This window comes from Oratosquilla oratoria, chromosome 3 (genome assembly GCF_046742065.1).
Source record: "Oratosquilla oratoria isolate Oo_2021 chromosome 3, ASM4674206v1, whole genome shotgun sequence".
Classification (NCBI taxonomy): Eukaryota; Metazoa; Arthropoda; class Malacostraca; order Stomatopoda; family Squillidae; genus Oratosquilla; species Oratosquilla oratoria.
Genome location: NC_134779.1, coordinates 38,025,779 through 38,052,362, shown reverse-complemented (window position 1 = coordinate 38,052,362; position 26,584 = coordinate 38,025,779). Strand labels below are relative to the sequence as shown.

Sequence of the window (26,584 nt, the reverse complement as noted above, 5' to 3'; positions counted from 1 at the left end):
CTCTTACGCTTTTCTTTTGCTTTGTGGAAGTTGCAAACGGAAGACCAAACGCAGTGGCTTTGTCGTAACCATGGTCAAAATAACAGAAAGGTCAGTGGCTTTCAGAATTGGCATGACGTCATGAAGTGGTGTGACAACCGACTTGCTCGATTTAAATATTTACTACGTTTAAGCAACCCGACTCGAGACAACCACATGCATTCATCATCATTATTATTACAGTTCGAAGTAAGCTGGCTTGTTATTATTCATACCTTAATTGTAACGTTGATACTACTTTTATTTAGAGGAAAAGGCGAATGACCATATCTAGATTCCGGTTTGGGTTGGCGGACGATGGGCAAGTTTTTGCCGCCTCAAGCACCCCGGAAGTTCTGGGCAGGAAAGAACCTCAGAAAATGGCCTTGTAGACTCGATACTTTCAACCTAACGAAATTTAGTTTGAGACCCAATTCTATTTCACTTCTTTGGCTAACAATCACAGCAAGAACAAAAAGAAAGAAAAAATATATGTATAATTATAGAAATAATAAATAAACACATGGGGGGAATATAGAAAAATGTAAATGAGTGAAATTTGAGACATAAATTCAGGAACATTAGGGCTTAAAATTTCCGCTTTAGTAAAGAAACAGGTCAGATAATTTCTCAACTTTTTGCGGTGTTCGTCTGCGTCCGCAACCTTTACCATCTTGGCTTGCGTGGCATCCCTGAACTGGAACACAATTGTATGCTGTTAGCAGCAATGAAATAAGGTATGCCACACATCTGTGTGAGTTGAATAAAGTTCTCTGGAATCTACCCGTAACGTGTGGCATCCAAGACATCACAGATGGGTCACATATCCATGGCGTCACATTTGTGTTATGTGTAAATTCAGTGTCACATTTGTTCATGACATCACAGTTTTGGGACGAACCCTCCATAGCGTCACACCTAGGTCACGTGCAAGATTATCAACGTCACAGAAGAACTAGATAATTAAAATCAAATGGAGTTACTTGGGCTATAATGATAATAATAAGACAGCATCGATACCAGACTAAGTAATGTCAATATTTTCACGATAACCCAGTTCCTGTAAGTTTCATTATGTAGTACATTTTCTGGAACGTATCATATTCTAGTGTCCCCGTTTGTGTGAGGTCACGGTATCTGGTCACGTGGTAAGACCTCCAGTGTCGACTTGCTTTTCAACGGCTCGGCTGCCAGGTCATGTTTTGGTGTGAGCAAGGACACTGGGTCATGGTGATATACAGATTGCACCAAGAGAACACGTGATGCTGTGTTCTATTTTTATTACTTTAACCATGCCACACACTTGTGTCTTGGTTACTTTTTCCAGCGATGCGTAGAATTAGAACACTGGGAAAACCAGTTCGTGTTAGGCTCATGATACAACAAATCCTGCGTCATCGTAAAGAGGTTTAACTGTCGTATCCAAAATATTGGATACGATATCAGTAGAATATATACCTCGTATAAACACACACACACACAAGACAACCAAGATGAAATCACGAAACCTCTAACGGGTACCGTCACAACATGGGGTTGGCTTTAAACGCATGATGACGTTATGTCGAGTGTCATTGGGATTTGTCCTGTCGTCTTGCACGCATGTGTGCTCTTGTTTTTGTATTAATAACGGAACGAAGAACAATTATCGAATTCTCCTAATCACATTTATAACATACTGGGATTGCAAATACTCTGGAAGCATTTATTATCCGTAAAAGGGGAGAAACATTTATGTATCTACTAAAGAAATATCGATATATTACGTATTTTGAATAATGGTTCGGACGCGGGTAGCACCCATTTTAGCGGGACACCGGAAAGTCTGGCCGACCGAACGAATAACTTGACGTCAAAGTCACACAGTAATCTCTGGAAACCCATTCACGTCACGACCCTTTCCACGTGACTTAAAATAAAGGATAACTTTGATATACTGAGTGACGTGGGTTATCATGTTCTAAGGCTGATGATGTTGCCATCTTCAAACCCCATGAACTTCTTCACGGTCTCTATCGATGTCGTTTAGAAACAGTTCCTTACAATCACAACGAAAAGTCCTAATTCTGATTTCAGATCTCTCTCTGGAAAGCTACGCCGACCGTTGCCAGCTGCTGTGGGGCTGCTTTTTTTTTTTTTTTTTTTTTTTTTTTTTTTTTTTTTTTTTTTTTGTGAAATTCAGGCAATGATTGATCCGAGAACACATCGTTCCGTACTTGCAAAGAGGGATGGACAGAGAAGACTAAAGTAATACTTTACCATTTCCGTTGCATGTTACTGATTACATAAATCTTTCCTCGCCTTATACAAGGCCCCACTCTGCTGAATTAAATAGCCTGGCGTTGACTGAACAAAATCTGAAGCTTGTAGCTGAAAGGGATAAGTAGAACGAAATGGTTTTTATTCGTGTCCCACTGGTGACGTCATTTGACGTTATATTTTGGTGCACATGACACTAGGACGTCCTTACAGCAGTTGTTAAGACTATTTACCATTGGCAAAGGTATTCAATGTAATATTTTATTCTAATTAACGCTATGTAGAGATCAGCATTGTAGATGATGAGCTGTGTGTGTATAGGAAAATAAAGAATGAAGTAGACTTTTTCATTCAATTGACAACAAATCTACTCGAATATAGGTTTCCACGTCATGGTCAGTTTGATACTAGGATACACCAAATCGCACGTGGCCGTATTTTGCGGCTTACAAAACTAGTTATCTGCGATAGTCGACACAGTCTTTGTTGTTAACGGAAAAATATTTTGAAATTGTCCCTCGGTGCTGACGCATCGTCTTGCGTTCGACACGGCCTTAGCATTTCCACCCTGAAGGCCGTCCACAAAGGCTTTTATTCAGAGGCAGCGGTGTCCGATTGCGTTCACGAGGCAACACCTGATGTGAATGTGTTGTAAACTGGTCGAGAGAGAGAGAGGGGTGGTTGGGGGATTATGATTCTGAGCGTGGAAGGAAACTGCTAGTCGGAAATGGAGATAACGTAAGCGCCTTCCAAATGCCAGTCCAGTGATGCTCGCAGACATACATACTGGATGTTTTGCGCAAATACTTTGAGTGCCACTAACTCGACAACTGGTGTAGTGCGAGGTGAGAGCGAAGCACCACTTTGAAAAGAATGTCAGACTTAAAATGTTAATTTCGTAATAATATATTCATATGTTGTGGACCGATTGGCAGCGTACAGGAGCATCGATAGCAAGATTGAAGATGCAGATGACGTTTCAATGAAAATATACAACCTAAAAGGTTAGTTTAATCAAGAAATTAATAATATCAATAGGCGAAATATACTGGAACTGGCCTTATTTCTCGTCACCTACACTCGTTCAGTAGTGCAGTACCATATCTAAAAAAAATTATGTCATGGCTCGCTCAAGAAAGCAAGACAATGATAATAAATAATACAAAAATAATAATTATAATAACTGCTAAGTCTTGGATGAGTTTAGCTGATAACAGTTTTCTCCACAGTGCTGTCGATGTACACATTCACCCAATAGCGCTAACGGAAGGTGCAAGTCACTTCAAAGTATAAAGAAGGTTGAGACCACGACTACTAATTAAATAAATGTAACATCACTTGAAATATGTTGATGCAACAGTCTACACAACCGATGAGACAAATAAATAAATCAGAGGATTGATTGCCTGTTATTCAAGTCAGTGGATCGCGGAAGTTTAAGCGAAAGATGGTCACTTCAGTCGAAGGCCATTTCTCGCTTGGGAGTCATCAGGTTTGCTCTCGCAACAGTACGCGTGGGCAAGAACAAACGTGCACGCTTGTGATCGAACACTGGAAACATTCGCCCAAGGTTAGTCGCGTACGAATTGCTCACTACTACGAAATGAATACGTACAATTCGTAATTTACCCATAAATGCGAGCTACTTTTAAGTTTACGATCTTAGTAACTCATTAAAGTAATTGACCGAGTCTAAAGGAAATAAAGTCGACATTTTTAATTTTGTAAGACAACTTCGTCATCGTTCAAATCACCTTGAACGGTTTCATTCAGATAATTAAGGAAACTTAACCCCAGAATCTATCGTCGCCATTTGCATGTTTTATAAAGGTTAAACAAAATCCCGTAAAACTGTTATAGGCACGTCAACATAAACATACGAATATCACACTAGTAAATATATCTGGGGACACATTTGTAGAACGTACAGGCACCACCCATACATTCGACATTCTTGGCTTCAGAAAGACACCATGGAAATTAATGAAACAGTCTGGCGGCAGCCATAATGAAAAGGAAATAGCCACCTAGTGGATGAATAAATTAGCCTGGCGGGAACGAGAACAAGAGGAAAAGAGTTAGTCGGTACGGAATGGGTTGAAAATAAATACTCAGACCTCCCCCCTCTCCGAAGCTCAGTCAGTCTTGCCAACAAGAGCGTCATTATTTATCAAATGGGCGGGCGCCACATTGCCTGTTTGGCAACCAGCTTAATTTTATAACAACGAGAATGCAGGCTCATGAGTATACAAACGCATATATGCGTATAGTATCCCCGTACACGCCCTCACGTGAAATGGCGCAGGATTAAGTGTTTGTAAATTAACCAAAACAATAACATGACCGCCCGTCTTCTTAGCTAATTAATGCCAGACGATATTGACCCAGATGAAACTTTCCTCACGAAAGGATTAATACAAAATATTTGTTAACATGAGTGACTCGATGGTTTTCTGCCCTACATGCTAATTCGTGATGAGCTGTTTATGTATATCCCCCTAGTATTATAACATGACTTTTCAACAATTGGCTGATATAATTTTGATTACAACAAATATTGTTGCATGACCGAATTTAGTGACTTTGGGCCAAAGATTCAAGCCTGATCTTGACAGTTGATATTGTAAAGGCACATATGCCGTTCTGGTTCGTAACTGTCGACGTGTACGTCACCTTATCTGGACCGAGAATCTATATACAGTCCGATATCTAACACGATTATACACGAAACAGTATAACTACGGTGTATGCGTGTCAGTACACGAACAATGATTCATTGTCTAGAAATCCTGAAGAATCCCCGCCAAGTCAACACAGCGGACGCAGCGAGCTAACATTTCCCATACCCAGTTACCAAGAAGTCTAAAGGAAAAAATAAACGGCTTGGGCATTTGCCTGATGCATTGTTGGGCAGGACACCATAATGCATTCGCTGTTTCGTTTGAAATATTATTTACATGATGGATTTTATTAAATGTTCACCTTAATCCAAAACTATGTTTTATACACAATAAAAAGGTCATACCCAGTTATTAAGAAATCCAAAAGCGCAGCGTAACGATGGACATATGTTCATCCGTTTTGACTGTAAAACACTGCCTCTATGACGTATTTGCTATTTATTTTGATTTTTTTTTTTAACATAATTCACCCTGATCCATCATTATTTTTGTCGTTGCTAATCGAGGCAGTGTTGTGTGTGTATTCATGTTCAATGTGCAATATATATATATGTTTTTCTTTTCTGCCAACAGGGCGGATCAAATGGAAGCACCTCGACCGTTAACACCATCTCCGATATAGAGGACAAGCCACCCAGCTACGACACAATCCTGCGCCTTGACGGAGCCCCTCCCGACTACTATTCCCTACAATGCGAAAAACCGCCCAGGTAAGCTGTTTAACTTAAAAAAATCGTAGAGACCTTTCAAAACTTGCTAATAGCAGTGATCATAGTAATGCCATGCACTACCAGTAGCACTTTGATTATAATGTTTTCACAGATCACGTGATTTATGTACTGATAAAGCGTTGAGTTTTTGCACATTTGGTTGTTGATTAACCTGCCATTCACTGGAAGGCAAGCAAACTGCAATGCGTGACGTCACTGATCTTGACTTCCTTCCTACAGATACGAAGACCTCGGGTCTTTCTTCTCAATGCCTCATGTCGAGTCTTCCGCCACCACCGATGACCTGCCGCAGGTACACCACTTCGAAGCCACAAACCCCGTCCTCGCCTCCACCACGTGCCTCGAGTCGACGGCTACCTCCTCGTGTCTCGAGTCACCCTCGACGGCGCCGTGCTACGTCAGCGTTGCCTCCAGGCGCTCCTCATCCAATGAAGAGGACGAACTCTTCCCGTGCGGTGGCAGTGGGGGTGACGACGAGCTTGTGCGTGGGCCGGAGTTAGTTATCGAAACGAGTAGCCTTGCCAGGTCGTCTTTCAGAAGAGTTTCTTCTGTTTTATCGACGTCCGAGTCGGAGAAGTTATACGTGGAAACGCCCAGCCCATGCGCTAGCCTCACACCGTCCGCTTCTGCCCCACACTTGACAGATAAGATTCTTTTCCACAGCGAAGCAGAGTCTAGCTCCTGAGCTCCCCGCGGGAACGCGTTGGGTCGCTTGATATTATCTCCTGTGTATACAGAGAGATTTTTATTCACCAGAACGTGATCAGGTCACGTTTGTACTATCATGACAATCACTGCTTTCCTCGACAGGTTTGCGCTTTGGCGCGCCTTGCCATGGTCCGAGCTGATCACCTCTACCATTCGTGAAATCATGGTAACATTCCAAGTTCATATCATATCATAAACCATATCATATGTGAATATTAAATTATATTTTGTCGTAACAAAGGTAGAACAAAGAAGACATGCTCTAGGAATACCGATCAGCTACTGACGGCAGACGTTGAGAAACATGTCTGGAGACATGACTTGAGATGACTGGCGGGTACGGCCAGCTCAGCTTTGAAAGAAGTCGACGACTAACTTGTATACACGTGGTAGAGTCGATAACATATATACGGTGTTCAGACATAGACGTTTATGTTTATGCATATCCTATGGCCACGCAGCAGAACGGCAGTATTGCTCAAGATGGCTTAACCTGCCACATTTTACTCTGTTTTTGGCGGCAAGAGTTATGTCCTGCACTAAGTTAAGATTACGAGTTGCAATGGTGAAGCATTGTACTCGTCACCAAAGTGCCCGGGGCAGACTGTGCCTAAATATTTAACTGTTCTTTATCCTAGTGGTCCCGCATTGAATATATCAATTTTACCACAGCCTGAAACCAAGTATCTGTAGCCAACAAGAGGTTGATATAGTTATGTACCTAACAGCCCTGCCTTTTTTTTTCTATCTGCCAAGTGTCAGATGAAACTTGTATAGACCTTCCCTCATTTATTTTATTATTATTGCGTTTCTGGCAGTCGTCACATACACACGCACAAAAATATTGTCAGAGAGGATGATAGTGTGGATGAAGACCCTTCCTTGATGTCTTAACGTCTGTTGTACTTGGCAGTTTGGTGTGCAAATTACCACCCTCGCTGTTACTCACCTGTGAATGATCTACATCTGCAGCAAAGTACAATCAAGTCACTCTGGCTCCTTCCAGGTATACGTTAATAGTGTGACAGGTCGTGTATCCGTTTTGTACTTAACAATCATGAGGGAAATAGAATTATTTTTTCCTTTAGTCATGATTCCTGTGTGTTCTGCTAGTCTATTTATACATTGTGCCATTCACAATAAAGCATTTCTACCAAACGAAACTTTTAGTCTATTCCTCCTTTCTTACCTGCCCATTGAACCATTTTAGGTAAAAGCGTCCTCATGACAGACACAAGCCATTAATGTTTGCTGAAACTGAGTTGTAAGTGGAAATTGTCTGGCAGCACATGTATAAAGGATGTATACTTAATTGAATCATTGCTTATTATTACGACAAAACACGTAAAAGCAACAGATATTGATAGACAAGACTCGTTCATATTATTGAGTTTACATTATGAAGATGTCTTACAGGTTTGAACCATGAATCAAGACCAGACCCATGCAGACTAAGGTTTGGAACCAAATTTAAACAAGAGGCTTGTGGCATACATTCCTCTGCATATGACATTTTGGCATATATTGGTGTGGTGTTTTCATTGTTGGCATTTGGTAACAAAAACAGAAAACAGCCATTACAATTTAGAGGTGAACTTGTTTTCCCAGCTGTACAGTCGAGATAATTTTATCAGAGGTCAATGTTAATGTTCCTGCTTATCTACTACTTGAGGGGTCAAGGATAGTGTTTTATTGAGAAGTTTCCTGTTTTAGAGATGTATGCAATTCAGGAAGAAAGGAGAGGTAATGGAAGAGAACTGCAGAAGAGTGATGGGCATAGTGTCTCAAGCTACTCAATGCAGAGGACAGTGGCTTTGATTGTGACAGAGGAAGATGCTAGGATGGATTGTGATGACTAAAGAGGATAAGTCTTAAAAAAAGAAGTACTAGTACCAAAAGAAATGAAACCTGAAAAGGCACCTGGCTAGAAGGATGTCAACTGAAATACCTGAGAGTGAAGTGGTTGGTGAGATTGTTCAATATGTGTCTATAAGGAAATGCCCTGGTGGACTGGAAGAAAGCAGTCTTGCTACAAAATGGGAAAAAATATATAAATAAATCAATAAAATAATGTAATAGTTTTAGAGGGATCAGTCTATTGAGTGTGGCTGCTAAGGTGTATGAGAATAGGAAAGGAACACTGGGGAGGAGCAGTGTGGGTTCAGGAGAGGAGGAGGATGAGGAGATAAAGTTTTTAAGAAGAGTATGTGACAAGATTAACTTACATGGGAGTTAATTCCATTGTGAACTGTTAAGTGGTAGTTTGGCAACAATAATCTTTTGAGCAGGTGTAAGAGCCTTTTATACAGTGATTTGTTTCCATACTCTTATTCCTAATAATTTTCATGTCAACAGAAAATGGGTTCTTTTGTACATAAACTTTTATTATTACAATATTACAAAATAATTATCTCACAGGTACTGTTTAGCCATGGCCCTTAAGAACCTATGCTTGCGAACTTTTGCGGCTTCTCTCTGAATTTCTTCATTATTGTTGGAGTTGAGTTCGAGCAATCCAATGACAGCCATCTGTTAATATAGACATGCAACTTATTACAACCAAATATTTGCATAATGGTTTTAACATATAGAGGAAAGATACTAACCTGAAATCCCAAATCATGGTAAAATAAATTACTGTTCCTTGGATCCAATCAGGATCACCATTTGAGCTCATATGGAAAAATGGGCATCCTCTAAGTCACAGGGTCAAGGTAAAACTACAAGGATTGAATTGTGATCATCATCTTAAGAGAGGAATCTGAGGCCGACAATGGTCTCATTCCTTTCTGTATCTATACATAAGGAATAACAGATCCTAAATTAAATCAACCATAAGAACATAACATAAGAATAAAAGAGACTGCAAGAGACCATAAGGCCTACACTAGGCAGCTCCTTATCCATCACCACCTGTCATCCCCATCCATAAAGTTGTCTAATTGTTTTTTAAAACAACTGATAGTTTCAGCGCTTACTACATGGTTACTAAATTTATTCCATTTGTCGACCACCCTATTAGTAAACCAATTCTTGCCTATTTCCTTCTTAAATCTAAATTTGTCCAGTTTATACCCATTACTGTGAGTCCTACCCTGTTGTTTTATTATGATCTTGTTTGCATCACCCTTGTTATATATATCACTCCATATCAACCATACATATCACTTGCCAAACCAATAATGGCTTCAGTAAAGATCATTCCACAAAAGATCATGGAAACTTATGTACACAATTATATCAACTGACTAACAAAGTCTCTTGCAGACAGAAACTGCATAACAACAAAAAACACATCTCCAGCATCAAGATGCACTATTGCTCCACAAAGTGCAATACTGTTCTTCACTACCTTCATGCATCTTAAGAATCAGGAAAGCACCCATCAATCATACAGAATGGTCACTCTCCCACTGGACAGGGATCCTAAAATATAAGGCCTGACACAAGCAGTTGGAAGGGGACAGAGAAAGACCCTTCATCCACAAGGAACTATGACAAAAGGAGCAAGAAATGGATTTGGGATGGATGAAGGGTGGGTGTATGCTTTGACTTGGCCACTTTCCTTATATGTGTACATGGCTTTCACCTTGCACCTTGGGGAATTCAGTGAAGCCAAGTGAGAAGCTGAACATAATCAGCATAAAACTGCTGCCAAGTACATGTAAATCTACCTATGCATAAGACTACCTGATATACATAATTAGAATAGTCCACACCAAATGATCTTAGCATCATCCTCCAGAATCTTACACATCAACAAATGCCATGTTGAAAGCGAGTTGTTGTCATTGATGTTATTGAATAATTCAAACTCAATTAAAACTATCCTATCTTTATATCCAGGGCTTTTTTCCTCCTACCAGGAAAGTGGCCAAAGTCAAAAGGCATAAACCCTTTCCTTCCTCTCATCTTAGCTCCTTATGGATGACGGGTCATTCCTGTATCATGTCCACTGCCCTGGGTCTGAAGTGATGCAGCAAGACACAGCACATCCACAGCAAGGCCAGTTCACTTAACCAGCAACCCCCTCTCTCCATCCCCTCATGCAGAAAAATAGTGGGGGAGAAATCCCTTCATGTTGTGTAAAAATATCATTCACAGATAACCACTCCCTAAACCACCCCCTCCCTTCTTGCATCACAGTATCATATACAGCCATTCTCCACTCACCTCTGTATCCTGGCTTCTTCCTTGCTCAACAGACATCCCCCTCTTACTCAGTGTGCCTTTCACCCCATCCACCTCATCCTCAGTTGTCCCCTCATGTTCACTCCATCCACCTCTGCCTTCCACATCTCTTTTTAACTATCTTTCTTCACTCATTCTTTCCATGTGTCCATCCCAATACTCTTTCATCAACCCTATCTGCCATCTCTTTTTCCACCCCCACTTTGCACTCTAACTTTGTAACCCCCTACTATAGTTCTCAGACATTTCACCTCAAACACATTTAGATTCCCCCCCTCTTAAATTCCATGTCTGTGCCCCATACAGTGCTGTCGGCACAATCACCTGTTCATATAATCTCCTTTTTGCATCCATTCCCAAATGCCTATTTCTCATTACAGTTTTTAATCCCCCATGACATTTACTTGCTTCTCTCAATCTACAAAGTACCTCCACCTCCACTTTCCTGCCACACATGACCCAAAGTACCTATATACTTTTTGAAAGACTTTTTGAAGGAAAGATACATGAGGACAGTAATAAAGGATAAGATGTCAAGCTGGAGAGCAGTAACAAGTGGAGTTCCACAAGGTTCAGTGCTTGCACCAATAATGTTTCTTGTCTATGTCAATGACATGATGGAAGGAACAAGCTATGCCAACATGTCTGCACATAACACAAAAATCATGAGAAGAGTGAAAAATGAGGAGGATGGTATACTATTGCAAAAAAGAGCAAGACACCATTTTTGCATGGAGCCAAAAGGCCATCCATAAACTATTCCTTGGGAAGTGAACCCATTACAAAAGCAAAAGAGGAGAATGACTTGGGAGTCTTGATAAAAAACAACCTGTTACTTGACAGTCATATTAGCATGATTGTGATAGAGACATACTGCAGAAGATTAAGGTGGTGTTCCACTGGAATATGTGTCAGTAGTATGGTCCCCACACAGAGTGAAGGATATAAGCAAAATCGAGAGAATACAAAGGGCAGTAACCATACTGGTCCCCAGCCTGGCAGATAAACAAAATGAGGAAAAACTAAAAGTACTGGGTCTGCCAACTTTGAAAGATCAAAGAGAAAGAGGTAATATGATTACAGTTTTCAGGTCACTAATGGGGATAGATTGCATTGACAGAAGAGATCTGATTAAAGATGGGAGGGCCTTAACCCCTTCGTTACCGACCTGTCAACCTTACGTAAACAAACGTTTCAAAACGTCCCACGAATGGCTGGAGCCGTATGTTTGTAAACACAGACATTTGCCACCACGTGGGTAGAAATAACCTAGAAACCGAGGCCTTGAGAGCCCTCAATACACACAGCTTATAACTGTGACACGTGCGTGTCACGGGGAGCACGCTCGGTTCCTGGCGGGTGCACTCAGCCGTGACACGCAGGTGTCACAAAACACACATCCGGTACTCAAGGGGTTAAGAGTTCATGGGAGTAAATTAAGAAAGACCACATGTGAAGGATGTGAAGAAATATAGTTTTCCATGTAGAATGCATATGTGGACTAGTTAGAAGTGATATAGCCCAAGCTCAAACAATACATGAGTTCAAATCTAAATATGATAACTGGAAATCAAGGATATAGATTAAGTTGGAACTGTACATGAATAGAGAATAGGAGATAGTACCAATGAGGATTGTTCCTTTCCTGGATATTACATTTAAGTAAATATTTCCTCCAGTCTCTCTCCTTTATGACTTACTTCCAAATTTCTGCCATCCTCTCCCCTTGTACATCCCATCACCTTACTTTTACCCACGCTTACCTTCAACTTTCTTCTATTGCATTCCTTCCCAACCTCTGTTGGGAAGGAACCCCCCCCCCCCTCTGACCCTGCCACAAGCAGTGTCATCAGTAAACAAAACAACAACTGGCTCACCTCTCACTTTTCTCCATTTTCTTTGACCATCTACAGTCCCCTGCCCATTACCTCCTGCACCACCCCATCCATGTACACACTGAACAGTCGTGGCAACATGGCACATCCCTGATGCAGTCTCAACTTTACCTCAAACTACTCACTCTCTCTCCATTTCTAATCTTAACACAGGCTCTACATACATACATACATATACCAAAGGCTTTTTCCCCCTACACAGAGGGTAGCCAAAAAGAAAAAGGCATAGAAACCACTCCCACCCATTCCATTTCCTATATATTCCACTCCCCTCCACCCTACCTCTCACCTTGGCACCTCCTGGATGACGGCTCTACTATTCTTGTAAAAACTCGACTGCCTTTAATAGCTTTCCCCCGATCCCATATATCTGCAAAACCTCCCACAGTGCCTTCCTGTCTACCCTATCATAAGCCTTTTTCAAATCCATAAAGGCCCCAAAAAATCTTTCCTTTTAGCTAAATCTTTCTATCATGTCACAAAATTTAACAACTATTTGCACCTCATTTTTTCTTATCTCTCCTCCATTTTACTCACCCATCATTGTCATTTTCTTAGCGGCTACCACCACTCATACCCTATCCTCCTCTACATTTAACAGCTCCTTAAAATACTCTGCCTATCTTCCATTATCATGTCTCCATCTGCACAATTTATCTTTATTTATTTACTTGATTTGCCTCCCTTTTCTCTCTGAGCTTCCATCCAAATCATCTTTCTATTGCTTTAAAAATTTTCTGTTATACTCCTCCCCCATTTTACATCTGCTCTCCTTTATTTCATCTTTTGCTTCTCTTCTTTTTTTTTCTTTGTACCTCTCATTTGTTTCTCTCATCGTACTTTGAAACTAGTCCGTGAATACTCACTTCGTCTCTTCTACAACCTTCTTCACTTCACCATCCTACCACTCACTACCCTTCCTTCTATTCCCTCCCATCCTCCTTGTTCCACACACTACCTTTACATATTTTGTTACTCCCTCCTTGAAATACCCACATTCCTACCTCTACTCTATCCTTCATCACCTCCTACACTTCTCTCAGCTTCTTAAACTCCTGCTCCTTTTCCTTCTCATTTAAATAGTTTACTCTGAACACATCCTTACCTTCTTTCCTTTTCCTCTTTCTGCATCTATCCTCCACTCTCAACTTGCCTTCCATCAAAAAATTATCTGATATTCTCCCACTCTCTCCCCTTAGAACATGTACATACATATACCAAAGGCTTTTTCCCCCTTACAAGGGAGGTAGCCAAAAAACAAAAGGCACAAAAACCATTCCCACCCATTCCATCCCTAATACACACCACTCCCCTCCACCCTCTACCCTTCCTCTACATGAACATGCAAAACTTTTTCTACTCTTCTCCTGGATACCATTACATAGTCCATTAAAGCCTTATCAACCCCCTTCCATCCGCCACCCTTTCCCATGTGTACTTCTGCTTCACTTTTTTTTTCTAAACACAGTGTTAGCTATCATCAACTCTCTTAACAATCTCCAGCATTGACTCTCCATTACAATTTTTACCTGGCACTCCACACTTCCTAACCATTCCATGTATTGGTTCATCCCCTATTCTAGCACTGAGATCTCCCTATACTACTACATTGACATTTCTCCTACAACTCTATACACTCTTAAATCTATCCAAAAAGCCTCCCTTTCCTATGCACTCTTCTCACTACCAGGCCCATATGCACTTATAAAGACCCACATCTCCCTACCCCATTTCAATTTCATCCTCATTAACATTGAAGAAACCTCCTTCTACACATCCACATGCTTACCTATGTCTTCACTTACTAGTATAGCCATCCCTTCCCTCCCTTGTCCTCTCCTCACTCTTGACACCCTCTCCACTACACCCTCAAAATCATCCCTCCCTTTCAACATAGTTTCACTCAATGCCAACACATCCATCTTCCTTCTCCTAAACATACTGCCTATTTCTTCCCTTCTACTTTCATCTGTACCATTTAAAGACCCAAACCTTAGGTTTTTGGTTGGATTACTCCTCCTAGTCCCTCTTATGCCTTGATTTCTCACAGGAATCTACCTCTTTGGGCCACAGAAAACAGGATGCCTAGTCCCATCCTCTATTCCATTTTAGCTGCCTTTTACAACCTGAGTGGGAATACTCAGTGACGGTAGATGAAAGTAGAAGGGAAGAAATAGGCAGTATGTTTAGGAGAAGGAAGATGGATGTGTTGGCAGTATTCTTTCTTCCCCTACCACATTATTATTATTTTTTTTTTTATCATTATTTTTTATGTATTAATTTTTTCTTTTGTCAGTAGGGTTCCCCCATATAAATTGTATAGTATCAGCTGCATGCTACTGAGCAGATTTTTACTGTGCAATATCATTTCATGGAAAAATGAAATACCAACATGGTTCTTAAATTACAAAACTGAAACAAAAAGAGAAACCTTTACATTTCTTTGGTAACCTAGCGATCTAACAAAAATCTATACTGTTTACATCACTGTGCTTATATCAGGGGATAGGGATGAGTGGAGGATAGTTGTGCATGAATGATATTTTGACACAGCCTGAAGGAATTTCTCCCTGTCCCTCTATTTTCTGCATGAGGGGACAGGGAGAGGGTGGGGTGTTGCTGTGTATATGAAATGGCCCTGCTGTGAATGTGTTGCATCTTGCAGCATTGCTTCTAACCTTGGCAGTGGGCAAGATAAGAGGGAAGCAAGGGTGGTGGGTGGGAGTGGAAGTATGCCTTGACCTGGCTATCTCCCTTATATGGGGGAAGAAGCACTTGGTATATGTATATGTGTATATATTTATATATATATATATATATATGTGTATATATTTATATATATATATATGTGTTTATATATTTATATATATATATATATATATATATATATATATATATATATATATATGCTAATAAGAACATGGGTACATGTGTTCACTTATGAAAAGTAGACCACTTGGAAAAAGAAACTAATGAAGCAGAGTGCTTTCATATATTACATCTTCAGTGCAAAAAAAAAAAAAAAAAAAAAAAAAAATCTATAGATTTCTATTAGACTATGTACTTTTTGCACTGAAGATGTAATATATGAAAGTGCTCTGCTTCATTAGTTTCTTTTTCCAAGTGGTCTACTTTGCATATATATATATATATCGTATGTATACACATAATATATATATATGCATTACAGAAAATTAAGATTTTACTACATACCGCTTTATCACGCCTTTGAATCTCTCCTCGTTTTTGGTGCATGTTTATTATGAATTCAATAAGTGTAACATCCCAAAGGCAGTTGTAGTATGCATCCATCGCATCTACGGAGTTTCTCTCTTGCAAACAGCGTAAAGCTGTACTATAGTCAATCGTTTCTAGAAACTGGCACAGTATTGCAGCCTTGAGAAAAAAAAAAAAAAATCAGTATCTTGGATAAGGACATGAATATTCATAAAAGCACTATCAACACTATCACAAAAATTGGAGAAATTTAATATAGCCCTCAAATTACTTCAGATATTTAAAACTTTAAGTAAAAGCTACCAACCTGTGTATAACAATTAAGACGCATACAGCAGCGAATCATCCTCTTCAATACACCATCATTCATTACACTTTGATCTGAACTGGGATCATTACGCAGATAATCAGTTGCAATAAATATGGCTGTGATGTAGTGTGCAAGGGCCTGATGGTAGTGGGTTGACATATAGGCCAAGTCTGCACGTGTCAATTGCCAACTTGCACAATATGCCATGGGACACTGTCTCAGTTCATGGGAATAATTTAAAAAAGACTATTATAATTTACAAATTGATGTAAAAAACTTTTAACTGTAAAATGTAATTGTAAACATATCTGTAGACTATATAACACCTATTTGATAACATATTTTTACATTTTCATTTTCCAGTTCCATCTTGCCTATCTAATTATGCATTAACAAACCCATCATTACCAAAAGTAATTAAATTATGAAGGGTTAAATTCAAACCTGTTCTGTGGGAGTTGGGTACAACTTTGTAGCATAATTCACCAGCCAGGAGAGCATCTCAGTTATCATCTCTGTACTGACTGTACACTGCAAACTAATAAATACATTATGTTAGGAGAATTGCTTTATCATGCATAATTTGTAAATCTCATCATATTTCTGGTACATTACAAAAACGTATGAACAGCTTACAGATTGACGGTTGATGGCCACATTGCTAAATGGTCTGTATGAATCTCCTGATTTGGTTCTTCAAGTAGAATATTGAGGATTCTTCCCAGAAGAGAAATAATGATTGAAAGACAAGTTGCTTCCTTCAAATGACTGAGGAACTCCAAGAAAGCTGAACGACTCAATACACCTAATCACAAGAAAGACATTGAAATAGTGTGTGAGATATTTCAGATATTTCGTTCTTTGTTTCATAAGTAAAACCTCAAAATTTTAAAAATATATATTGTCTTACCAGAGTCCTGATGCCGTTCCACTGCCATACTCTGTCCAGAAATACTTCTTTTGTGTTGTAAACTAACCATCAAGATACCACAAACTAAAAGGAAAATACCATGACATTGACAAGGAAATAAATAAATTTATCTATATACCAAGGGCTTTTTCCCCCTTACCAGGGAGGCAGCCAAGTCAAAAGGCATATACCCACTTCCACCCATTTCATTCCCACCCACTCCACTCCCAACCACCACCCTTTCCTCTGTCTCACCTTTGCTCCTCATAGATGACAGGTCATCCCTGTATCCTGGCCAATACTCTGGGTCAGAAGCAATGACAGCACATCCACAGAAAGGCTGCTTCACTTAATAAGCGAAACCCCCTTTCTGTCCTTTTATACATAAATAAAGAAAACAGGGAGAAATCGCTTTGGGCTGTGTCAAAATATCATTCACACATAACTGCTCCCTAATCCCCCACCCTCCCTTCATTGCATCACAGTATCATCCATACACAGCCATTCTCCATTCACTCCTATCTCCTGTCTTCTCCCTTCCTTGCTCAATGCCCTTTTCACCCCATCCATCCATCTCATCCTTGGTCATCCCCTCAAGTTCACTCCCTCCACCTCTTTTACTAATCTTTTTTCACTCATTCTTTCCGTGTGTCCAAACCATAATACCCTTTCATCAGCCCTATCTGCCATCTCCTTTTCCACTAGCTCTCCTCCTTACCTCGTTTCCCACTCTATCCAACCCTACCATACTTCTAAGACATTTCATCTCAAACACAATCTAATGAAAGCCTATCAACAATATCACTATGTTATTTTGACCACAGTGATAATTTTCACAAATTCCATGTACTTGAATGCTGTTTCTTGGGATGCTGACACATTGAAATATAGTGCTTCTGGGTTTGTCAATGCAATGCCTTGAGATCCAAAATTTCATCAACAAGATGCCTCCCCATCTATGATGGATTCCATACCTAGATTTGTTCACTGCAGCTTAAGTAAAAAATAAAGTACAATTTTCATCAAAATAGTTACCACCCTTAGGGATGCTCAAATACAATTCCTATTGAACAACATACCTATCCTCACAATTCCCACCATACCTCTTTAATATTTCATCTCAAACACATCCCTTGAATTCTCACAAAACCTGATCTCACGAAAGTGGGTGGTCTGACCCAGGTGATCCATGATCCACAACTTGAGCAAAGTGGTGGTGGTAATGGTAGTTGGGGGAAGGGTGGGTACGGATGACCTTTCATTTACACGTAGCTATGATGGAAAGAGCATCGACTGGGTTTTTGGATGTACCTGGTATAGAGGCTGGATGTATGCTTTGAATCTACCACCCTTTTTGTAAAAGGGAAAAGGCCTTTTGATATTCAAATGTATGTAATATTGCACTGATATATTAAGGTATACCTAAATAAGGCGGTCAAGTTTAATTGTTGCTTTACATGAATGTATGCATTCACCATGTGTTATAGGACCAAAATTTGCATGCCATTTCTTTTCTTTCCTTAGCATAACTGAAACTAAGTTGTTATGTCTATGGTATCACAGATATACAAGTAAAACATATAAACAAGTTAAAAACCAACTATATTACAAATAACTGTATGACTCACCTACATCCCAAAGTTCATACCAAACCTTCTTATTTGTCATCTTGCCATACAATGCTTGAGCTGTGGCAGCTAATGGCTGAGCCACAGAAACATTGCCCAGGTGGGAAGGGAAGGAAGTGTTGAGTAGGCAGTCCCATTCGCTAGCATTTAGCAAAAGCAGCATACAACTATGAATGTAAACCATTAGAAAAAGATATAGTATCTGAAAAAAACTTTCTATCTATATACTAAGGGCTTCTTCCCCCCTATACAGGAGGTAGCCAAGTCAAAGGCAAGTATTCACTCCCATCCACTACCCTTGCTTCCCTTTTATCTTATTTTAGCTAAAGAAATCCCTTTGGGCTACTAATCAATGAAGAAATAGCTCCATACTTATACTATATAGACAATATGTTTCTTTTTAAACAGATAAAAGGGAGGTCCCAAAGAGTGAGAAGACACTGAAGAGAGTTGATAGGAGAAAGAGGAGGGAGAAAAGAGAGGAGAGGGGTGGAAGAGAAGAGAAAATGAGAGAACTTCTATAATAGAGGAGAATCAATCATTCAATCTATTGCCCCAGGTCTCTTTTGAAGGAGACATATTGCTCTTATGTCACCTGCAGCAAAGACCACTAGGGAGGCCCAAGCAAGAAATAGTGTGTTGATGTCTGTGTCCCACATGAGATAAATACTTAAAATAGTAAATAAAAATGCTAAGGACTTACCAGTTTACTACACTTGTCCAAGGTACAACACCTTCCCTTCCATGAAGGGAACTTATGCACTGTTTTGCTTCCCGTACCAAATCATCATAACCTCGACCTACAAGAATATATGTTACAAGCCCTTAAGTAAAAACAGGGGATAAGTCTTCTACTGGTATGCTTTATATTGAATCATAATTATTTCTATTTTTGTCTTCATTGTGAACTTACGTCTAATATCAGTCGAGTAATGGAGATTGCGTTGAATTTTGATACGAAGAACCATCCACATTAATAGTTTGTGCAATCTTACTGGCTCTCGGCCTGATGAGCTTGATAACTGATCGCAAGCCTTTGCTAGCAAGTCCAGAGCACTATCATAGCTCTGGTATACAAAAGAACATTTATAAAATTCTTCATTTCTGCAATGTGCACTAATTATGACAATCTTACATGAATTACATAGAATTATATATTCCAGTCAAAATATGATGAACAAACATAAAGTAAAATATCAAATATTACTTTACCTTAGCCAATGCTAACTCTTGAGACTTAGCTATGAGAAGGTACACCAAATCTCTCTGCTGTCCTTGACTTAACTTCATCACAGTATTGAATACTGGAATTGGTAACTCCCACTGAAAAATATATCATTCTACTCTCACTAAAGTATTCATACCACTTGGAGCAAAAATAAACTTTAAGCCATTCAAGGACCCAATGCTGATTTTTACACCTACGTAAACATTACAAGAGTCACTCAAAGAAGAAAATGACTTGTTTTTTGATCAGCAATGAGCACATCATGCTTGTGGGTACTGTGGTTTAGTGCAATATAGTGGTGATGTAATAACAAAATCATAGTGCAGTAGGCACATAATCCACGCAAAACAATGGCACCCTTGTAATATGCACATCCAGTGTAGTGCCACAGGGACCCACACCAGCATGTTGGAGTGACACAACTAGTAGGATAATGACATTTGTATGTAGGAGTACTGACATCGAAGCATGCTGATGTAACATACATGTAATTTTGCCCAGAGCACAGGGCTACTATGTATACTTGTAAGTGACTTCATTAACACCTGGTTGCACAAATATAACACCTACAGACCATTTACACCATGAAACAAAAGTCCTCAAAGTCAAGGACCACCTCGACATGAGAGGCACACAAACACTTGCCGCAGCCACCACAAACACATCACACCCGCTACACTACATAGCAGAACACCCACACACACCAAGAAACATTAAAACAACACCCAAAGACCTTTTTCACGCACAGATACTCTCTTCTCTTCCTCCACAACCACCAAATACCAGCCTCCGGAAACATATTCATAATCATATCACTCACCGCTCCATTAACACACTGAAAGACAACACACTGCTGCATGCCAGACCCCCTGATATCCACCCTTCTGAATCCTCTCTCCCACGAAAGGACAGAGTCCACTTGGCCAGACTGTGGTGCGGTCACCACCCAGCACTTCTAAGCTACCAGAAGAGGCTGGATGACCGCATTGTGAACAGCTGCCCAGGATGTAACACTTCACCCCATACCATACAACACATAATGGAAGACTGCATTATACACAATCATGCACGCAAACAACACAACATACGCTCTATAAAGGATTTGTGGGAAAACCCAGTTTCGGCTATGGCATTCCTTGGGGAGACGGGACTGCTCGGACAGACAGTCTAGGGAACGACAACAACAACAACAACACCAACACCTGGCAACATTGTGTGTCCTGTGGGGCTGGGTAGCCAGAGTCCCATTAACCCCACCATGTCTCGGTCACTGAATAGAATAAAAGTGCCAAATACTCGTTCACTATTGCCCCCTTGCCACAGCTACCTATTGTTTACATTATCAACAGATTAAAATTGATGAATTTAGTTACAAAAGACATACCTTGACGTTGAGGTTGTGAATTTCTCGTTTGAGTCCATCAGTACTTTTCTTCATTTTGGTAGCATTGTATTGTTTCACACACTCTTTTAATACTTTTGGGTCATAGGAATGAATAAGATTCCAGGTAATATCACTAGGGTCACTTGTAGCTATGAAAGGAAAAAGAAAGTACAATATCTTAGTTTTTCTAGCAGAAACACTGTGCTTAAAAAATATACTATGAAATACAAGGGAAAGGGGGACAAGTGTGAGTGTAGTATTTTCAGAGGGATCAGCTTGTTGAGTGTAGTTGGGAAGGCTTATGGGAGGGTCTTGATTGAGAGGATTAAGAGAGGAACAGAGGGAGTAATTTGTGAGGACCAGTGTGGTTTTAGGACAGGTAGGGGTTGTGTAGATCAGATTTTTGTGGTAAGACATATGTGAGAAAGCTATAGGAAAAGGTAAGGATGTTTTTTGGGCTTTTATGGATCTGGAAAAGGTTTATGACAGGGTAGACAGGAAGGCACTGTGGGAGGTACTGCAGATATATGGGATAGGAGGAAAGCTGTTAAGAGCAGTCAAGAGTTTTTACAAGAGTAGTAGAGCTTGTGTTAGGATTAGAAATGGAGAGAGTGAATGGTTTGAGGTAAAGGCGGGACTTTGTCAGGGATGTGTTATGTCGCCCTGGATGTTCAATCTATACATGGATGGGGTGGTGCGAGAGGTGAATGCAAGGGTGGTGGGTCAGGGGTTGGAGATGGTTAAAGAAAATGGAGAAAAGTGGGAAATAAGCCAGTTGTTGTTTGCTGATGACACTGCGCTTGTAGCAGGATCAGAGGAGGAATTCTGGAAGTTAGTGACAGAGTTTGAGAAGGTGTGTGAAAGAAGGAAGCTGAAGATAAGTGTGGGCAAGAGTAAGGTGATGAGATGTACAAGGGGAGAGAGTGGCAGCAGGCTGGAAGTGAGCATTAAGGGAGAGAGACTGGAGGAAGTGGATAGTTTTAGATATTTGGGTGTGAATGTGGCAGGAAAGGAAGGAGTGGAGGTGGAGGTAGAATGTGGATTAAAAAGTGTAATGAGAAATAGACATCTGGGAATGGATGCTAAGAGGAGGTTATATGAAGGAGTGATTGTGCCAACAGCACTGTATGGGGCAGAAACATGGAACATAAAAGAGAGGAGGAGAGAAGGAGTTTGAATGTGTTTGAGATGAAATGCCTGAGAAGTATGATAGGGGTTACTAGGCTAGATAGAGTGAGAAATGAGGAGGTGAGGAGGAGAACAGGGGTGGAAAGGGAGTTGGGAGATAGGGTTGACGAAAGAGTATTGGGATGGTTTGGACACATGGAAAGAATGAGTGAAGAAAGATTAGTAAAAGAGGTGTGGAAGGCAGAGGTGGAAGGAGTGAATATGAGGGGGCATCCTAGGATGAGATGGATGGATGGGGTGAAAGGGGCATTACAAAAGAGAGGAATGTCTGTTGAGGAAGGACAGGAGAGGACAGAAGATAGGGGTGAATGGAGAAGGGTTGTCTATGGATGATGCTGTAATGCATGAGGGGGAGTGGGTGGGGGATGGGGGGTGAGGAAGTATGTACAAGAAAAAATTTGATGCAGCCCAAAGGGATTTCTCCCCGTCTTCTCCTTTTCTGCATGAGGGGACGGAGAAGGGGGTCGCCAAATTTATGAAGTGGCCTTGCTGTGGATGTGCTGTCTTGCGACACTGCTTCTGATCCAGGACAGTGGACAGGATGCAGGGATGACCTGTCATCCAGGAGGTACCAAGATAAGAAGGAATGAGGAGGGTGGAGGGGAGTGGGATATGTTGGGAATGGAATGGGTGGGTGTGGTTTCTATGCCTTTTTCTTTTTCGCTACCCCCCGTGTAAGGGGGAAAAAGCCTTTGGTATATGTTTTTATGTATGAAATACATCCAATCATGCTTCTGTCCTAAATCATATGATCATTCTCACCACTGGAAAGCAAAAGGTATCTTCATCTGAATACATGCATACACCAAAAACGCCTTTCCCCCTTGTTAGGGAAGTGGCCAAGTCAAATATACACCTGCTCTACACCCATCCAAAAACCAAATTGTCATCCCTCCCACCTTGGCATCACCATCTAAAATCAAATCACAATTCATAAATAAAAGAATGAGATACATACAAAATGGAACAGTTATTTCGGTCTCCATCTTCTCTTCCTTGACCCATATGGGCCAAATAGTGCCAATTTCCTGCTTAGAGAAGAGAGCCACTAGTGGAGTTGAACTCATAAAGAGTGGTAAAAGAACTTCCTGTACAGCTTCCTGCATCGTAATTGTGAAAATAAACATCCGAAGGCGCTCTTTATGCACTGATGTGTAACGTGGGAGTCTCTTTACAATTACCTGGAGGGAGAAAGTAAATATTCAAACCAAGTTACTATTACACACTTATGATGCTTGGAATTTAACTTAATGACATGAATCAGAATATAATTTGTTCCAGTGGAGAATGGTTGTGTATGGATGATTCTGTGATGCACGGAAGGGAGTGGATAGGGGATGGGGGTTAGGGAATGGTTATGTGTGAATGATATTTTGACACAGCCTGAAGGAATTTATCCCTGTCTTCTCTTTTTCTGCATGAGGGGACAGAGAGAGAGAGGGGGTTGCCGATTAAATGAAGTGGCCTTGCTGTGGATGTGCTGTGTCTTGCTGCATTGCTTCTGACCCAGGGCAAAGGGCAAGATGCAGGGATGACCTGTCATACAGAAGGAGCCAAGAAAAGAGGGAGGGAGAGAGGGTTGGTGAATGGGAGTGGAGTGGGTGGGGATGAAATGGGTGGGAGTGGAATTATGCCTTTTGACTTTGGCTACCTCCCTTGTAGGAGGAAAAAGCCATTGGTATATGTATGTATGTAAGTACATCTCTATGTGATAACCAGATGATGAACTCTTTAAGAATATTATACCACCAATACTATGTAGCTTGGTTCCCCATAATCAAGAACACAAATAAGAATTAATAGAAATATGAAATATATTCTAATGAATAATAACTGTCTGAGAAAAAAATCTGACCATCTATGCACAGAAACACAAATCCTTCCTGAAGAACAACTCAAGAGAATGATTGGAACTCAATTGTACATGGAGGTCTCAAACCTCTACATCCATCACACATCATACAATCTCAACCTGCAGTTCAAAACATGAAATTCTCTCCAGTAGTATTACTGTTCTAAACTTGATATCAAAGGTATCTTTAACCTTTTCATTATATTAAGACAAGCTTATTATTGCTTAATACACAAGTCTACAGTTGGCATATGGACTAAAAATGCTTTATCCACCTCACTTATGTTTACCAACACACTTACCTCAATTAAAAACTGAGCTCCTTCTTTTCCTATTTGTATCAAGGCTGTGGGATAGGTGCTGTTCCACACTTGCCCTTCCAGAACATTCCTGACTGTGTTATGAGCCTGTACCTAGTAAATAAGAAATCCAATGAAAACATTTATTCATAACAAATAGATTTGAAGACATGGGTAAAGGAAGTGTTGGTAGACATGTGTTGGAACACTTTACTGCTTTAACCTTTTGACTAATGGGGGTCATCTTCAGAACCCCTATGGTCAAAATGTTAAAGCAATAAGGTGTTCCAACACATCTCTGTCGACTCTTCTACCCACGTCCTCCTTTATACAAAAGTTTCATGTAAATACATTAAATTCCTGTACTGGTCTCTCTTGAAGAAAAAGAGAGACCAGGGGGGATTGATTAATTGGTTAATCTTTTGCAGAAGATCTGCGTCTTTCAGGTAACTGGCAACAGCCTCCACTGCCATACAGTCCATCCGCTGAGTTTGAATAACACTCCAAAAAGAAGTTACATTATTACTTTCTCCTGCCACAATATGAAATATTATTACTTTCATGTAATTACCATCAATTCAATAAACAATTTCCACTTCCAATGGACACACTTAATAGATAACATTCCAAAGGAAAGTACCTAAATAACCACCTTTACAGGAGCACACATCATTGTTGACCAAATGAACCTGAAATACAAGGACACTAGGCCTAGAGCTGGAATACCACTGCTCTGAAGAATCTCTCTGAAACATCTACAAGACACTTTCCAATACTGAAGAGTCAAATCAAATCAAGCATTATTAATAGATCTGGGACTAGAACACTTGAAGCACTGAAACCAACTATGTGATCTGCAAAATAGAACCAAAGAGGTGATTTAACAAGGTCAACATAACAATCAAATACAGGTAACGAAACTTGGAGAAAATTTTATCACATACCCATATCCTGCTCTCTCTCTCTCTACACACACACACACACACACATAGATACTATTATGAGCTTTGAGCTCTCATCTGTGCAGGGGGGTAATATCTGTTGATCACAAGTCCAACATGTGATCAAGACCATGGTGAATCATATACATACACCAGCACTATCTGAACTTTTCAATTCTTAAATGATAAGCACACAGCATATGTACCACTTTGCATAAATGGATGGTAAATCACATCTAGAAACTAAATTTATATATTTCTAAATTTGCCTCATTAATTGAAGATACTAAGCTGTTGCATATCTCTACCCTTCCCCAACATCCATTGTATACAGAAAACTTGTCACCAGCGCCATCTTCATTTGATGACATATATCAATGAATTGCCAACCATGGCAGACTCAACACAAATGGAATATTTCTCAGAGTGAAAATGAAAATTCTTCTAATTTGAGTGAAACTAACTGGTCAGAATTGGTTGATCTCACTGGGGATGAACTTGAGGATCAGGAGATCATACCTGGGATGCAAGTATATATTTCAGACTCTGAACATGGTGATGATGATGAACAACACAAAGGGGAAAACAATGCATTGTTGACCAGGATATGTTGACACAGGATGACCACAACTTTGTGGTTTGTACCTTATGTTGTCTTTAATATCCATGGCTCTTTATTCAATTAGGCAGAACCTCATGATTCAGTAAAACTTGGATAACAGTAACACTAGCAACTGTGCTTGTTTACATTCTTCTCATACTGATACATACATCATGTAGGCCTAGCCTACATGTACAAGTATATCATGTAGTAAGCCTAGGCCTAACGAGATACATGGGCATAGCCATGAACATGATAAAGTTATAGCATAAGTGTTGGGTCCAAGTACATGGACTTAGTACAAATTTTCATATATTGTATTCAGATTTAAAAATACAAGAGTACTTGTAGGCCTACTTGTATTTAGACCCAAAATACTTGAAAAATACTAAGTGCATTCAAGTACAATGTCTTGCTGCATTGCTTCTGACACAGGGCAGTGGGCAAGATGCAAGGATGCCCTGTCATCTGGGAAAGAGGGATGGTGAATGGGAGTGGAGTATGTGGGGATGAAATGTGTGGC

The 26,584-nt window shown here is 40.1% G+C and overlaps 2 protein-coding genes across 8 annotated transcripts in view; one reads left to right on the top strand and one right to left on the bottom strand.

Moving 5' to 3' along the window:
- Window positions 1-7,560, top strand: part of LOC143017698 (uncharacterized) — a 54,390-nt gene extending 46,830 nt beyond the window's left edge. The window contains exons 3-4 of the mRNA XM_076172450.1: window positions 5,532-5,668; window positions 5,909-7,560. Of these exons, the coding sequence (XP_076028565.1) occupies window positions 5,532-5,668; window positions 5,909-6,374 (603 nt within the window). The 3' untranslated portion in view covers window positions 6,375-7,560. The remainder of the gene's footprint in view (window positions 1-5,531; window positions 5,669-5,908) is intronic.
- Window positions 7,561-8,760: 1,200 nt separating this feature from the next.
- The window catches only part of IntS8 (integrator complex subunit 8), a 62,165-nt gene continuing 44,341 nt past the window's right edge, over window positions 8,761-26,584 (bottom strand). For all 7 annotated transcript variants that reach the window (XM_076179568.1, XM_076179576.1, XM_076179536.1 and 4 more), the window contains exons 10-22: window positions 24,523-24,633; window positions 23,327-23,549; window positions 21,181-21,329; window positions 19,781-19,891; window positions 19,482-19,635; window positions 19,272-19,368; window positions 18,569-18,735; window positions 16,941-17,024; window positions 16,667-16,835; window positions 16,475-16,568; window positions 16,028-16,243; window positions 15,697-15,879; window positions 8,761-8,926 (exon numbers count right to left, since the gene is read on the bottom strand). In XM_076179568.1, the coding sequence (XP_076035683.1) occupies window positions 8,810-8,926; window positions 15,697-15,879; window positions 16,028-16,243; window positions 16,475-16,568; window positions 16,667-16,835; window positions 16,941-17,024; window positions 18,569-18,735; window positions 19,272-19,368; window positions 19,482-19,635; window positions 19,781-19,891; window positions 21,181-21,329; window positions 23,327-23,549; window positions 24,523-24,633 (1,875 nt within the window). In that variant the 3' untranslated portion in view covers window positions 8,761-8,809. The remainder of the gene's footprint in view (window positions 8,927-15,696; window positions 15,880-16,027; window positions 16,244-16,474; window positions 16,569-16,666; window positions 16,836-16,940; window positions 17,025-18,568; window positions 18,736-19,271; window positions 19,369-19,481; window positions 19,636-19,780; window positions 19,892-21,180; window positions 21,330-23,326; window positions 23,550-24,522; window positions 24,634-26,584) is intronic.